Source organism: Mesocricetus auratus, unplaced genomic scaffold (genome assembly GCF_017639785.1).
Source record: "Mesocricetus auratus isolate SY011 unplaced genomic scaffold, BCM_Maur_2.0 Super-Scaffold_100008, whole genome shotgun sequence".
Lineage (NCBI taxonomy): Eukaryota > Metazoa > Chordata > Mammalia > Rodentia > Cricetidae > Mesocricetus > Mesocricetus auratus.
The window spans coordinates 62,305,143-62,322,508 of record NW_024429192.1 but is presented as its reverse complement, the minus strand read 5'-3'; the positions used below and the strand labels follow the sequence as shown (position 1 = coordinate 62,322,508).

The 17,366-nt window shown below is 42.3% G+C and overlaps 1 protein-coding gene across 4 annotated transcripts in view; it reads right to left on the bottom strand.

The window, feature by feature from the left end:
• Window positions 1–17,366, bottom strand: part of Fgf12 (fibroblast growth factor 12) — a 515,142-nt gene that overhangs the window by 238,959 nt on the left and 258,817 nt on the right. The window contains exon 1 of one of the 4 annotated variants that reach the window (XM_005071588.4): window positions 15,372–17,132. The exons of the other annotated variants lie outside the window; for them this stretch is intronic. Within the exon in view, the coding sequence (XP_005071645.1) occupies window positions 15,372–15,570 (199 nt within the window). The 5' untranslated portion in view covers window positions 15,571–17,132. Of the gene's footprint in view, window positions 1–15,371; window positions 17,133–17,366 lie in introns of those variants that run through there. 4 annotated transcript variants of the gene reach the window in all.

The following is a 17,366-nucleotide window of genomic DNA, read 5'->3' as shown; positions in this document are numbered from 1 at the left end:
AAGATGCTAAGAAAAAGAGAATTAATCGTCTCAAGGAGAAAGCTTCCTTATAGGTTATCTGACCCCAGAGTGGTCATCCCTAAACATATATACAAGGGAACAACATTGTGTGTCCCAGCAGGTGGTGTGTGTGTGTGTGTGTGAGAGAGAGAGAGAGAGAGAGAGAGAGAGTAGTAGTAGTAGTAGTAGTAGTAATAGATGATAGATAGATAGATGGAAGATAGATAGAAAAGACAGACAGATAGATAGACAGACAGACAGAATCTCAGTTAAGAAGAAGTACAGATTTGAAAGGGAGTCAGGGAACAAGTGAGAAGTAGGAGGGAAGAAAATGTGAAAAATTATCTAAACATCGTACTAATGTGTGTGAGCCTCAAAAAATATAAAATTATAAAGTAAAGGTTAATAACATGGAATCAAAGTTGTCAACTATGTGACATCATGAGTGTACTTGAATCACCTCACTACTCCTTATAGCTCCTGGAAAGTCCTTAATCAGTACCTGGGGAATGAACAAGAGCACAACACATATGAGACAAGACCCATAAGAGTAAGACAGCAAGACAAGACCCATGGATATAAGTGGAGAAACAAGAGACAGGGGGACCAGGGAAAGTAGGACTCCCAATTTGGTGACTAAAAACACAAAGTGGATTGGGCCCTGGAGGAAGATCATAGTTTCAAACTGAAGCAATTGTATTTTAGTGGCTCATGGGGAAACTATGGAACGTTGTCTGAGGTATAGTTAGATGTGAATGAGAAACTCACACATTGATGTAAATCAAAAATAGACAGGAAACAAGTGAGCTAATGCCAAGGACAATCATAGCCAATAAAAAAGGAAAGGGACACATAAAAGCAGGGACTACCTTTGTCACAACTTTTATTGAACAACATTAATATTCACAAAGACAACCCAGGTTTCATGGATCACTGTCAACAAGCTCAAACCTCTGAGTAGTAACTATTTTGAATAAGGAGAGACTAGAGAAAATGATTCACAGAGTAGAGTAACTTGGAGAAAGTGAGGACCTTCTTGGGAAGTGGTCTGAGTGATGAATAGGGGATTGCAGAACCCCAAGGAAGACAAAGAAAGCTACCATTTGGGAATTAGCAGAATGTGTATCTTTTGGTTAAATTAATTCTCTGACTGTAAAGTACAATTGTGAACAACACTATGCTCAGAACTCTTGAAAAACTAAACACAGCAAGGCCTTCAAGCACATAGCTCCCACGCTGTGAATTCTACCTGTGAATGTGCCGGAATCAATTCAGATGAGGTCTAGACCAACTGGAGACCTAATTTAGAAAGCCTACAAAAACCTCTTGTAAAAATCCAAAGAGTTTGGCTAACATTAAAAAATAATAAAATTCCCACTGTGAAATTAGAAAGTTCTCTTCTCAAACCACATTATAGACAGCAGTTCTGAGGACAGCTAACCAAATATTACTATGCAAAGGAATAAAGTGATATTCTAAAGACCTCATACAAATTCTAAATGCTAATCCCAACTGAAGATATTTTGGGGTTATATGACTAAGCATGGGTCACTGTATTTGATTGCAAACAACACTCTATAATGATATTGATACTCTGAGATGATTCTAGACTGGTAACTAATCAAGGTCAATATACCCCCTATATATAATGCAATCTCAAGTAATTTTGGTCCTTATTTAAACTAGGGGTCCTAATTCTCAGACTAGGATAAAAAGTGTAAATCTTTCTCTCAGCCTTCAAATTTGCTAATCATATGCTTCTATAGAGGGCACAGTCACAGGATAAAAGCCACCAGAGAGGAAATAAGGAAGAATTAGACTTGAAGTTGTAAGATATGAAATAAAGATAGAGAATTCTGGGGTGCACTATGATTTTTGTTTTAAGATACCTAAAACATTGATGTTCAGTGTTGTCCATAGACCATGTTAAAATCCAGACTGGGTTTCAATGAGTCAGGAGTAGTCTTAGGAGATATTTGAAGGTAATGGGGTATGGTGACAACACTAAATGTCTTGCATGCATGTTAAAGTTTGGAAACTGTGGATGGGGGCTCTTCTGTAGGGAAAACAATTTCTTCTACTCTCAGCATGCCTTGGTTGCTTTTAGTTTTTTGTCTATGGTTAAGGCCCCAAGAGATTCTCTCCTTCAATATTAGCATGTCTACTGGTGTTGTCTCTGTTCAGGTTTTGTTTAAGCAATCATGTTCTTTAAACTTCATACATGTAGCCTCTGAGCCCTGAAATTATATACACACTAAAGAAATCATTGATAGAGAGCAAGGGAAGAGCTGTAGGGAGGAAGTAGAGAAAGAAAATGTTATAACCATATTTCAATTTAAAAAACAGTAAAGAATTTTTAAAGTTTGAAACCACGAATCTACAGAACTATTATAAATAAAAGAGAAGTAAACAGCACATTTTTCTGTCTATTCTCTCCCCAAAAACTTAAGAAGTTCCCAAGAGAACCATTTTGTATTAACACTGAAGGTGGCACAATCAATGGAGTTGACAACATATGCTATAGTTGGCCATTGGCCAAAATGAGATTCCTGACTCCTTACTATTCAAATAGAAATCTGTTCTACAGGCGATACTAGTAGCATTCTAGCTCACAGTTTCCTTAAGACAAAAAAAACTTATGTCTTCTCTATTGATTCCTTCTTCAGTGCTGGGTGGATTATAAATTAGAAGTAGATATTTGTCAAGTAGCTGAGAATGTAAGGAATCACAGAGGTTCAAATTTGGAGGCAATCAGATGTCCTATAAGTCAGCCATATCCCGAAAACTACAGTCACATTAATGGCAGTCTGTATTGCTTTGAATTGTGCCTATATGTGGGGAAAAAGAATAGATCAGAAAAGTTTAACTCAAATTTCTCAAAGAATAGCAACCACAAAGAAGGTGTTGCTGAGCATTGCTGAGTGATCTCTCTTCCAGGACTCCCTGTATTTAGTTTTATTAGGCCTATATCATTCTCAATATTATTTATTCAACAAATACATTTCCCATGGCATCTATATGTCAAGTAATCTGTTCAGATTGTCTTTTACTACAAAATAGGCAAATAGCCACATTCCATTGATGAGCGCCATGATCTCATCAGTCAACCAACCGGTGGTGTGACAAAGTCCTATATTCACTCTAATATCTACACAGAGGTGATACAATTATTTTTCCAAATACTCCTCATATTTGATACATACTATGAAGCTGTCTCCATCTCATAATATCATGACCGTCTCTTCTGAAATAAGCAGAGCTCTTCTGAAGGAATAGATAAGGTGGACTTGTGCTAGACTTCAAGTTCAGAATGTAGGCTAAACTTATTTTTTGGAAATGTAACATAGCATGTTCAGTGGTTCAGAAGAAAGAAAGGAAAAGTTCAAATACCAGTAATGCTTCCAGGAGCAGATGATAGAAGTTATTATACACAAACTCATAGAAACTAAATATCACTGTAAGCAGTTTTTAATTAAAATCTTCATGTCTACACCCCATACTAGAGAGGTACAATCAGTTTTCACCAACTATCTAAAATATTAGATGTTATGAAACTCAGAGTATGTCAGCTTTGATATATGATAGTAAATGAAATGCTCTTTCTGTCACTTAACTAGTGATGAAAAATGTGCCTAACGGCAGACCTCAAGGCCTGGGAAGTCTTGAAACTCAATAGTTACAGAATGAGTTTTCTCTCCAGTACTGACCCATTTCGTATGGTATCCTGTACTTTGTCATATTTCCAATGTCTAGTTTAAACCCATCTTAAATATGATATTCCTTGAATGGATGAGATTGTTCAACAGGTAGGGTACTTAACAAGAAGCATGATGATATAAGTCAATCCCCAGAACTCATGTTATGAAAGCCAAGAATGGCTGTCTCCCACAAGTTGTCCTGTGAACTTACTACACACATAGCCGGCACACACACACACACACACACACACACACACACACACACACACTCATAGACACACACACAAAAAATAAATATTTTTTTAAAAATGCAACATTATACACTGATTTATTCAGAAATTCTTTAATCCATTGCGTCAGTGGTCCCATTCCTGTCTGCTTTGTTGTTAACATCTCATTGAGCTTCCACTGATAAATAAACCAATACATTCTCCAGTAAAACAAGAAAACTGCTTCCACAGTGTATTATTTTTTTTAATCACTCCAATTTTGTGGGAAGTCCAAGTAAGTGTATCTTGGATGGTTAGTGAAGTGCTACAAAGTAAAATCACAAGAGAAATTTTTCAAAAATTAATCATTGCATGATCAAATATATTAATGTAGTTAAGAAAATATAGATAAGAAAGCAATTAAATATATTTGCTAAATTGTGTTCCTCCGCTTAGTATGCACAGAAATTCTTCTAAAACTTTGTGTAAAATCTATTGTTAAACTATTTTCTTAAAACTAATAGACATATCTTAAAATCCTCTATGAACATTCTCCTATTTAGTTTCAGCTAGACAGAGCCAAGAGTTGTCTCATAGAGTCTCAACTGGGGAATTCCTTTGATCACATTATACTGTGGGGATATATTTGGGTCATTTTCTTGATTGTTGTTTGCTATAGGAAATCCCAGTCTACTGTGAGTGGTGCCATGCCAAAGCCAGGAGTCCTGAGCTGTATAGTAAAGCTAAATGAATAGAAACTCAGGACCAAGTGAGTAAGCACATTCTTCCATGGTTTCTGCTTCAATTCCTGCGTCCAAGTTCTTGTTGTGGCTTCCTTCATTGATTAGCTACAAAATCTCAGCTGAAATAAGCCCTTCCCTACTAAAACTGGTTTTGTCCTGTGTTTTCACACAGCAGCAGAAAAGCAAACTAGCAAAGGTATTCACAGCAGAAGGTTACACCAAGAATGATAGAGCTGAATCTCAGAATCCCCTTCATTATAACCGAGAAACTGGCTTAGCTATGGAAGACACAGGGCAAGGTCAATGTGGCTCATTCTTACTGCAGTGACTTAAAACTAAATGAAAACCTCCCATTCAAATCTCTACCGGCAATGAAATAAACACAGAAGACCATGGCACATCAACAGCTTTAAAAAGACAGGACTAGACAAGAAAAAAGCCTACAGAAGAATAAAATGCAGACGGCAAGCAACTTTTTAATTAGAACCAATCAATATTTTATTCCCACCACCACTTATAATTTCACCCAGTAAAGTGAGACCAGAATGAATGCATTTCCTTGGGAGTATTTCACACCAAAATGACTTGCGGATCTCAAATGTAAACGTAAGGACCAGGCTTGACTAAATTTGAAATCAATAACAAAGGCTATCCTTATTAACCCAACATTAAGAAACCAAAGTCAGTCAAAATAAAAATGGGCCCTTTTCTAAACTAGCTATACTAGTGGTCTCTCAGTTCCTAGGTCAAATGCATGAGGTAGTGTCACAATGTTCCTCTTGTATCTATACAGAAGCTGCCTCCTCCCTAAGTAGTTAATCTGCTTGATAAAAAAGGAAGTGTGTAACATAACCAGGAAAAGCATAAGTGAGGTGAGTAGCTATTAGTATTGATTTGGGAAAGAAGGGAAGCCATAGGGTTCTACACATTTATTTAATAGCTACATATCAAATGAAAATATATCAATGATACTTTGCTATTTTAGCATTAAATTAAGAAAAATGAATATTAGGCTAAAACAGTGATTCCGTGTCTTGCCCAAGATTTTCCTGTTTATTCAGGAATTTCCTTAAAATTTAACTAGTACTGATTCTATAAACACACCAGTCATCAGTAGACTAATTTCCTTTGGGTGAGGTATTTCTGACTACCTACTAAGGAGAGAGTTTGATATGATAGAATTCTTACCATCCAGGAACTCACACTCCAGAGGCAGAGACAGCACTTACACAATAATTACAAGATAAGACAGAATGAACTGCAAATAAGACGGGTACAAAGCCTGGGCAGGAAGTGATTCATGCCACCTGGGAGGAGCTCAGACGATCTGGCAGGAGTGATGGGGGTTGAGCAGAGCTGGAAATAATGGCAGCACTGCAGCAGGGTGGATAAAGGAAAGAGAAAGGTGTCTAGATAAATAAGGATGGGTGTAGAGGTTCACTGTGCCCCCACAGAGAAAACAAAACAAAGAAATAAACTGAAGGACGGAAACAGATGGATGAAAAAATGTTCTATTACAGTAAAGAAGACACAGTCAGCTAAAGAGGTTCATGGCAAAGGCAGAGAAGACTTGATAATGCATGTTGGTGATGCCCTACACTCAGCTACAGATGCATTTTTAAAGAACAGATTGTGGCTTCGCATTAAATAATTACTTTTAAAATATAGGCATTTAAGAAGAAACTTTCTAAAAGGACACAGTGAACGTACAATTCAGAATGCAGGAATATATATCCAGCTAGAGTTCTTTAGGCCCATTCCCAAATACATGGCACACAGAAACTCTGCAAGTGTCCTGAAAATAACTTGATTATCACTATTTGGAAACAGTTCCCTCGAGGAACTACATATATTTCAGTACCAGTATGAAGCAAAAGCCCCAGAGATAGTTGTGGTACTGCAGGGAAGCACAGGGTTTCGGGGAATCTCTGTCCTTTGTCTTTTTTAAAATTTCAATTTCCTGGTTGGGTGTTGGTGGTACACGCTTTTAATCTCAGCACTCAGGAGGCAGAGGCAGGCAGATCTCTGTGAGTTCGAAGCCAGCCTTGTCTACAGAGTTCCAGGACAGATTCCAAAGCAATACAGAGAAACCCTGTCTCGAAAAACAACAAAAAATTTCTATCCCCCAATTTACCCATGATTCTCTCATGAGATGAATGGGTTGACTGCAATAAGTTATGATGTATTATAACTTAAAGGATCAAAAAATGTAAATCCTAGACCCGGCTAGGTAGATATTCCAGGACGTAGGTCACAAATGGGCATCCTCAAAGATACAATGGATATACCATGTCCTGAGGCAAAAGTACTATCAAAGAGCCATTTTCAAAACAGAGTTTTCCCATCAAAATTTCAGATACTTGCCTAGAATCCAACAATGGACCAAGATGTCTGCTCTCCAGACCTCATAGGTATAGCCATCAGTTCAAGTGAAGCCGGCTGCGGGATCTGGAGGCAGATAGACACACCCATACATGTGCCTCCCAACTCCTTGTCTGAGCAAAAGCTACAGAGGGTAATGGCCCCAGGATCTTGCAAGAAAAGGCAGATACATGATGTGGAAACTCTCTCTACAGGAGGAAAAGAAATCTCTGATCTCTCAGAGAAACGCCCTGCGTATACAGGGCTATCGAAATAGCTTCCTTTCCTAGAACGACAAGATTCAGGGCGAGCACTCACACACCACTTCCCCTTTCTTCATGACTGCGCTTCGGTTGCAAAAATCCAGCCCAGTTTTATTGAACAACAAAACATGATGGCAATGATTCTATTTCTGTCCATGGAAGACTTAGGTTTCCTTAGAACTTGAGGTTCTCTTTAGGTCTCAACATTCTTTTTTCATTCAGACATAGAAAAACTTTCTTACACCTCCCTGGGGTGATTTTTGGGTCCGTTAAAAAAAACTCACACCACTGAATCGATATTCTGTGGTTCTCAGGTAAAGCTGTTTCTCCTTAAATGGAACCAATTCCTATTCTCACCAGGCAACTTGTATATGGACCCTAGGTACATTCTGAGCTGAGGCCACTGTAAGATTATCTGGTTCCTCATCAGAATCCCCTAAAGTAAAATACAATATTTAAGTGATAAATGCAATAAAATAAAAATGTTTTCTGGAAGTTTTCATCTGTTTTTTTTTCCTCTTTATAACAACTTATGTAAGCTCCCAGGTTTTCTCTTGGGAATCTCATCTGTGCTTGATTCAAATCCCATTTGACCTAAGCTTATAAAATGTAGTAGAAACTTCGGCACATTAGGTTTCATTCCAAATCCTCAGTGAGACAGAATTGGCCCAAAGTGAAGTCAAAACAAATAAAGACTGATATTTTACACAAAGATATCTTTGTTAGTAAATCACAGCTAATTAAAGCAAGGGTTGCACAAAACACTACCTAGCAAAATAGATCTGCCCTAACAGAGCAGAATAGACATGAAATTATGAAAAACAAACTTAAATTCAAATCTAGAATCTAACCAGTACTGTAAAGTTGGAGGACGTTGCTGTCCCAATGAGGGAAATGGAGACACTAATTGATGGGCCATTCTTCCTTCATTGAGAAGGCTGTAGAGATGTCTCAGTGGTTCAAAAAACAGTTTCTTTTCTTAATAAGGGTAGGGCTTGGTCCCAAACATCCACATGGTGGCTATAACTCCAGTTCCAGAGGATCTGAGTCCTCTTCTGGCTTTCATGTGCTCCTACACACATGTGGTACACTTTACATACACTTAATCCACTCACATTCACTTAAAGTAAAATAAGTAAATACTTTTAAAAAGAACTGTATATCAACTCCAACTAAGAGGCATTGATCTGCCTGTGGCTAGAAGCAGGGAGTCTGAGGGGCATAAGTACTGCATACTGACCAATGGCAAATAAGAGACAAATAAGTAGCCAGTGCAAAGAACATCTTTTCAATGTTGTTTGACAATGTATAGACCAATGAGCTCAGTCCAAACTCACTTATGTAACTATATATTCCCAATTGTTGGTGAAGAGTTGGTGTAACTAAAAAGCATTTTGGAAATCACTCTAATGTCTGACTTCACTGGAGGCAGCTTAATTACCAAGCTCCTTTGGCTCAGTTTCTTGCCATGTAGTTGGAAGTGTATCGAGATAAGCTGGTATTACTCCAAGACATGGTTGTAACAGTAGGGGATCCTGTGATTGTATCTATCAAATAGTCCCTGGGAAAACCCAGGGAACATTCACAACACAATCAGGGACAAAAGGAGAGGTTGAAAATAATGGAATTTCTCTAAGAACTTTTGCCCTTGTGGACTGAGAGACTTTTCAATACACCCCTGGGACTCTCTGCCATACTCTGTTAACCACTGGCCTTGGCTCAAGTCCTAGCTGCCTTCCTACTCCTTTACTTCCACTCAAGACCCTTGTGCCCATTCTTTTCCAAGACCAGAGTGCCCATTCTAAAATGCAAATCACTTCCTGTCATTTCCTACTGCTGACCCTTATTGGATCCTGGATTAAGACATGGGAGTCTTTCCTGGATTTCCAAGGCCCTGAGGTACAGCCAGGGCCTTGCCATGCTTCCTCTGTCAGCCTCTCCCGCTGCTCGCAGTGTTCTAGTCTTCAGAGTCTCCAAAGGAACTGAGTAAGGTTGCTCTCCACTGCCTTGTGCATTCTCGGACTGGCGCTGGTCTCACCTTTTAGAACTCATCTTAGACAGTTCTTCAGGAGAGAGGTATAACCTAAGCAAATACTAGGGAGAACATCTCCATTTCACAGTCAGAAAACTGAGGCTCAAAGGGATTAATAAGCATACGTAATGTTCTTAAAAATATCATCCAAAATTCATATTGGAGTCACACTCTACAGTTCACCTATTCAACGGTTCTGCCCAGGTAAATGGCAACCTCGAACGAAGAAAGACGGTGAAAAAGACAAAGGAAATAACCCTGCAAAGCTCTTCTGTACTCAAAGTTAGCCTTGGAAAACACCTGAGAAACTTCTGAAGCAAGTGTTTATGTTTACACTCAAGAAAGTCTGCCCACTGGGGCCAAGCCTCCCCGTGGATCCTCTGGTGCTCCCAGGGCACCACTTGGTGTCTCTGAGTCTCTTGACATACAAAGGGAATCCCAGCCAGGAACCTGGCCCAGAGCAAGACAATCTTGGGATGCCTCCTCGGCACGGAAGATCCCCATCACCTTTTCCACTTCACTCTTCTTCCTTGGGGACTTTAGACCACACACAGGGCACAGAGCAAAGAAACCAGGCAATCATTCTCTACTCTTCTTGATCTCCCTACAATAGTTTTCCAACTTCCAAACAATTAAGTTATTCAGAACTAAACCCTCTTAGCTTGATGGGTTGGCAGATAAAAACAATGGAGCTTAGTAATGACTTAGTCTGTTTCTGCTTACAATAGCTAGAACAGATCTCTCCAGTACAGTGAGTATAGTGTTCTCAGTTTTCTATGACTGAGGAATACCTCAGTACAGTGCTATAAAAAGTAAAAGAGGAAAGCTGTGGAGAAACTGTAAATGCTAAAGTCAATTAATTAGTAAAATGTTTATTATAGTGTCAGGTATAGTGGCACATGCCTTTAATCCAAGCACTAGGAAGGCAGAGACAGTCACCTCTGCCACCAGTTCGAGGACAGACAGAGCTACATAGTAAGACCCTGTCTGTAAAGAAAATGGTTTATTATATCTGCTTATTTTAAAGGCATTTGACAGCAAAGCTTCCTTCTCTCATGGGCTCTCAGATGACAGCTTTGGAGGCTGAGCCCTGTAGAGACAGTGCTTCTTTCTCTGAAGAAGAAAAGTTCCATAGATCCACAGGCAAACCATAAGCTAAAGGCCAAAGGTGTTTTAAAGGATGGTCACCTGTCTATGGAGACTTTGCTTCCGGGCCTCATACAGTCTATAACAATCCCACAGGGACACATCAATAGCATGCACCCGCTAAAATGAAGCACTGGAGGAATAGACAAGGGCAATTGATCACGATTCAGATCCTCACAGAAATCCCAACCCACAAAGACCTGTTCACTAGGAACAGAACAACATAGCGCTGTGCTACCAAGCCTGGAAGGATTTCTAAAAATCCAGATTATGAGACAAAAACCCTTGTTTCTAAAGGTCTAAAAATATTCCTAGTGCTTTCTCAACTAGAGACTGCCTCATTTCCTGCAAATTGTTTTTCTAATTCTGTACAAGAATATCAACTTCATTAATCCTCTAAAAACTTGATCCTGTGTGAGGGCTTGATGAGATCTCTGTGGGATGGGAAGAAATAAAGAGATCACAGCAACTACTGTTTTACAATGGCCTTACAGTGGGGCTATCAACTGCTAGTGAGAATGCCCTGCTGCAGAGAAATGGGATTTTCAAAACAGTAAATGTCACTTTAAACTGGAAGATGTTTGCTCGATAAAAACTTGGCTTACTGGGGTTAGTGGCTGGGTGGTGGCATGTTTTTAACAAACATAAAACCAAATATCATCTGATTAGACTGGTTTTGTACTTCAGACATAAATCATTTAAAAGAAAGAATGCAATAAAGGTATTTACTATCAATGTAGAATCTCACGTGTCAGGCTATGAGTACTTCATTTTGAAAAACAAACACAAACAAACAAATAAAAGACTACTTTCCATTCCATAGACCCCAGGAGTAAGCATTCTTTCGGCCTCTTGTGTACATACTCTTAAAGACTTTATTTTTTTTGTGTGAGGCTTTCTTCCTTCACATTAAAGGATATTTTTAGACCTTTTGGCAAGTTTGATAGTAACATGCTGAATGAGTATGCTGCTACATGCTATTTTAAACATCTGCCAAAGGAAGCTGGAAGAACACTGAAGTATTATAAACAACTATAGTTTTATGAGAGAAAGAAAGCCTCAGAAAAATAGGAAAGAAAATGTGGTAAAATTACAGTCACTTCTCTGATTTGGTTTATTATAGTTGTAATTACACCACAACATCTTTAAAAGGGAAACGGTATAGAGAGCAGAGAGTTTTAATTAGGAAAGTTTTTCATATGTTTTAGGTGACAGACTTTGCCTCATTGGTGATTTTAATAGCTTAAGAGAAGGGACTAAATTATACAGAGAAGGAATAATAAAAGCAAAATACACAAATGTGACTTAAGCCACACGGACTTTAGACTTATCTGGTTATGCCGTACTTTCCAGAGAGGATCTCATCTGCACAGTGAGAGGTGACCCTGGATAACTCCCAAGTGTCTCGTCTACTCTGACAGACAGTAACTCTGCCAGTAACTTCCTTGTCTTAATGGTTGAGTCACATGTGACATGTTTGAGACTGACTTGAAAATAAAACAAGTGTTGGACATAATAGCCCATGTATGTGGGTGGACTAAAAGCTGAAGTGCAGTAAATTAAGCAGTAGCCACTTTTAAGCAAGCATGGCTCATGCAGGTACTCCACACAAAAGGAATGTCTCAGATAGTGACCATCAGACCGCTCTATTAGAAAGTGAGAAAACAGAAATGTTCTAAAGGCTTTTTCATGGTTCAATAGCCCCAGACAGCAAGGCAGTTCAGGGTCTCCAACATTTCATTTTCAAAGAACTACAACCCACACAGTGACTAAGTTGTTAACAAGACCTGTGCTAGTTACTGGGTTTCACTGTAACTTCTATTTCAGTGATGCATGCTGGCCATAGGTGATGGTGGTTTTGGAACCGTAATTGACTTTGCTAGCTCTTACTAAGAGTGACCTCCTCTATGCTATGTATTCCAATTGCCAAATAATATGGATAATCCTACTGTTACTACCAATGTCTAACAGCTAAAAAATACAAAAGTATTTCTAGTAGTTGACAGAACACACCCATATCTCTTGCTACTTTTTTCTATTAGACTGCAAATAGAGAGAGAAAAAAATGGAGTAAATTTGCTTCTAATCCAAATTTTCCCATACTACCGTTGTTTGATATCACAGATTAAAAAATAAAAATGGATTTGGATTTGTCATTTCTCCAATCAGGATTTTGCTGCCCAATCCCAGAGTACAGCAGCACACTTTGTTCCAGAGAGGACTCACAAAACACAGAGGCATGCTAGGCCCCGTAATGCTCAACCTTACCAGGTCCCATGTCTTCATTTTGTGTTTCTGAGCTTTTAAAAACAGAGCCTTGTGTCATGATGCTTTCTATATGTTTGTGAGGCTTCAGCTCTTTTTCAGACTTGAACTTGGTGTGCTTAGAAAAGAGAATGAGAGGTGCTCACTCTGCCTGCCCTGCCATCACTATAGCCATGCCCTTTCCCATTAAATACCCAGTTTAGGCTCAGTGCCTCAGCTGAACTGGCCTAGAAAGTCTGCCCCCTGGAGTGTGAATCTACCTGGTGGAAATTCCTTACTAAGGCAGGTTTTTTCTCCCTTCACCACTTTCCCATTTATGACTCAGTTTGCAGTTCAGAAGGCTGTGCCTTGGAGCATGAGTGGTTTTGAAAAAGAGCTCAAATATTAGGTGACTGTGAGATCAAAGTACTTATAAAATGGAAAACAGATCCCCCTCCTTGGGTGTTGAGCAACTTCCCCCAGATCCATTAAAGAACCCTCTGTGGAATTGAAATGTGGAAGGTGCTACCTCTCTATAAATAGTCTCATCTCATGCTATGTGAATCATGGTTGCTGACATAAAATCAACGGAATAACTGTTTGGCTTTGTTAGTAACACTGATGGTACAACTATCATTTTCCCCAAAAGCTCTTACACACACACACACACACACACACACACACACACACACACACACACACATCTGTTCTTCAGAGCTCAGTAGGCTTTGCAACAATCTGAAGTCTTTGATGTACAAAGTCACTCCTGGTGTTCTTGTACTACGAATGCTTTATACTAGGGATCCCACCATCTTTCCTCTAGATTATCATGTGACATTTGAACTAAAGGAAGTCACCAGTCAGGTTCCTCGGGATGAGTACACAGTTTGTAAACAAGAGAAGCAGATTAAATAAGCACCAAGGGAAACAACAAGCCCAGAGAATCCCCTAATTTATAATACAACATTAAGGAAATGGCCTCAGGAAACAATACACAATCCTTCCTTCCCAAGACTGAAACCATGTAAACTACTGGTCATCTAGAAATCAACTTTCATAAAGATAAGTGAGTTTATCTCATCCATTCACAGTTATGACCAACTTATTACTTTTATTATCTTGTTAGCTGAGAAGGCTGTGTAAAATCGCCTCATAAATATCACATAAGTATCCCAACCACAGTGCAGCTCCCACTCCACAGACTGAGACTGTGAGTCACATTGGGTTCAGAGCCTTGAAGTCCTTCGCAGACCACATACGCCCCGAGAAAGGGAGATCCCCAAGGAACCCTGCACAACAAAAAAACGATTTATACTGTCCTTCTAAATGAAATATTCAATATGCAGAGATAATTCTGTTTTCCTCTTCAGTCTTCTCTCTACCAAACCTACAGGCCATATTAACTGCACGTAAGAAGGAAAGACTTGGGCAGCTGCTGAGATGGAACTGTCACCAATTTTGCTTACTCTTGAAATCTGCTGCTTTACTACAGCCATCAGAGAGTGTGAAAATGAGACACACATGGAGTGACGGATGTCATGACAAGTCGATGAGAAACAAAGTACCCACCCTCCCAAAGCTTACTCTCCAAGTCTTGACTTATTCTGAGCCCCACTTTGAATCTAACCTACACACTTCATTTGCAGAGCTCAAGAGAATGTGGAAGTCAGAGTTGCTAACAGGATAACGTAGTCACCTCATCACAGGGCAGGATCCCTGTTCAGCCCATCTATCCCTCCTTCAGTTATCAACACTGAGGGTGATGTAGATGGCAACTGATTCTGTGGCCACACCCAAAGCCTTGGGAAAGCACCCACTGTGGTACTTTCCTTTTGGTCTCCTAACACTGTCCTGGCTTAGGGTGGGACTGATCTCCTAAACACTTAAGGTATTCCGTTTTCCCCCTGTAAATAGAGGCATATGAGGAAACATTTGGACCCAAGGCTGTAGAAGCAGAGTAAGCTTCAGAAAGGTCGTGCCATAGAAATGTCTGAGAAGTCAACTTTTCTTTATGCTTCCTGAGACCAAACTGCAGATATCACGTTGCTGTCTTTATTTCTCAAAAATGTTAGTGTGCAGAGAAAGGTAACTGGACAGAAAGTTTGTAAGAAGAGTCCGTGGTTCACTATCAACTGGTTGGAAAGGGGCCCTAATTAGAAAGAACCATGTGAGCACACGTGAGAAAAGGCAAAATACCGTATGCTTGTTGAAGGCAGAGAAAATCAAAATAATGTTAAGTTCATCAGGTATCCATTATAATTCATAATTCTCTGCTGTGTGTAGTTGTGATAAATATAAAGAACTTTACTCATATTCGAGTTCACCATATGATTACTCTATAGGTAGATGGATGGATGGATAGAACAATAGGCGATAAATAAACAAATAAATGAATTAATGAACAAACCAGTCACTGCCCTCCAGGACACTACAAGATTTCGGAACCTAGGTGCATCTATACAAGTGGTCCTCGCACTAGTCAAACTGTGGACTGATGAAAGCAGAAAGTGTTTGCCGAATATGGGACAAACTAGCACAAGGTTGTTGAAAGAGGGTGGGCCAGCATGGAAGAAAGGAATTCTGGTTCCCTTCCATGAGCAATTCCCAGAAGCTTTTAAGAAACAGGATAGGGGGTGTCGACCTGTGGGGAGCCCACTGTTCCAGCCACTACTGACCTGGTCTCCGCCTCACCGGCCTCTTGCGGCCGCTGCAGAAGCGCACTTTGCTGAACACCCCGAGGACGTGCCTTTCGCACAGGGAGCGCCCGTCTTTGCTGGGGCTGGAGCGGCGTTTGGAGGCCGACACCCGGTCGCTGTTGGACTCCCTCGCCTGCCGCTTCTGCCGGATCAAGGAGCTGGCTATCGCCGCAGCCATAGCTGCTCAGCGCGGGCCCCAGGCCCCTGGCTCCACTGAGCCCTTGGTTTCCTGCTCAGCCGGGATGAGGGAAGGAGCTCTCGGGGGCCTGGAGGGAGAGTGCAGGCGCGGGGAGGCAGTGCTAATATTTGAGGAGGTTGCAGTATCGAAAACCTGGAGCCCACAAGGTTAGTCAGAGTCTGGGCAGTGGCAACAGAACGTGTGAAAATCCAGATGTAAACTTCCCCAACCACTGGCGGCGGGGGCGGGGCGGTCCCAGGCCTTCTCGCGAAGTAGACGTTTGTACCCCAAACTTGCACCCCCCCCCAAGGCGATCCACGTCCAAAGGGCAGTGAGGAGTTTGGTCACACTGCGTTCAGGGTACCAAGTGGAAAGGGGGAAAAGATGTCCAAAATAGCAATCCGTGCCCGGGTTGGAGAGGCGCAAGCGTTGTAAGGTGTCCAAAGTATGCCTACACATACATACATAGAAAACCCGTTTACAAGGCAGTCTGGACCGAGGCGAGAAGCGTGCCCCCGGCTTAAGAAAAAAAGAAAAGAAAAGAAAAAACTAAAAAGTGAATAAAACCTTCCTTTAGAAAACGAACCACCAACCGCGACAGAGAAGAGAAGAGAAGAAGGCAGCAATTCAACTCCCTGTGGCCCGCGGTTCTGGAGATTAGGAGGTTCGTCCCAGCTGGGTGAAGTCTATGGAATGCATCGCACCGGCTGCGGTTCTCCAGGGGACGGCCTCTCCACTTCTGGAATTCCAAGAGGCGAGAAGTGGGAGCGGTTAGCTAGACTCGGGTAGGGGCGCGGGGCGGGGGCAGCTGTTTCCAGCTGCAGCGAGTGCACCTCTCCTCCAGCAGCACTGCAAAGAAAGCGGGAGACGAGGGAGGGGGAGGACTAGCGGGAGGGAGGGAGATCCTCGAGGGCCAAGCACCCTGGGGATCCGCGGGGTCCCGAGAGCGGGAGCTCTCGCTCTCTCTGCCTGCGTTCCGGCACGAGACGGGCACAGTTGGTGATTATTTAGGGAATCCTAAATCTGGAATGACTCAGTAGTTTAGAGAAGCCCCTCCAAAGGCAGAGCTGCCGAAGGTGTCCTCCTAAGCTCGGCGCCCACACGCCTTGCACCGGAGCTCCCCGCCACCGTGCGCCCGGGCCGCCGCACCGAGCCGGTCTCTGCACAGGCTGCGAGCTAGCCGGGCAGCAAGGGACGGGCGCCCTGGCGGGCTCGGGATCAGGTCATCGCCGCGCTGCACAGACCCCAGGCTTGCACGCCCCAGCGGCAGCTCCTGGCCGCAGCTCAGTTAGATAGGGGTTACCCGGCCGACGCTGGGCCGCTTGCTCGGTCCCGCGCTGCCCATCCCGACCGTGGAAGGAAGTGACCGCGCGCTGCGAGCCCCCGCGTGTCCGCTCGGGTGGGGTGGGGGCTGGTTGAGGGCGACGTTGGCTCGCGGCGGCTGCGGCTCCGGGTCGCAGCTGCCCACCATGGTCTGGCGCCCCGGAGCAGGCAGAGTCCCTAGGCCTCCTTGGGCAGCGGCGGGAGGCGGCCGCGCGTGCCAACTGGGCTCCCCCGGCCGGGAGCGGACTCAAGGGCCGGGGACAGCAGGCAGGTGCAGGCGGCCACCAACTCGCCCAACTTGCTGCGCTGGTGGCGGCTGGGAGCCGCGGGATCGCGGAGCGCCCCCCGCCGCCTCCCCTGGACCGGGAGGGGGCGCTCAGGGCGGAGTCCCATTCATGAGCAGAGGCTCCTGGGCGCTGCCGCGGGCTATCTCCGCCCGAGTGCTAGCTCCGCAGGAAACTCCCGGTAGAGGC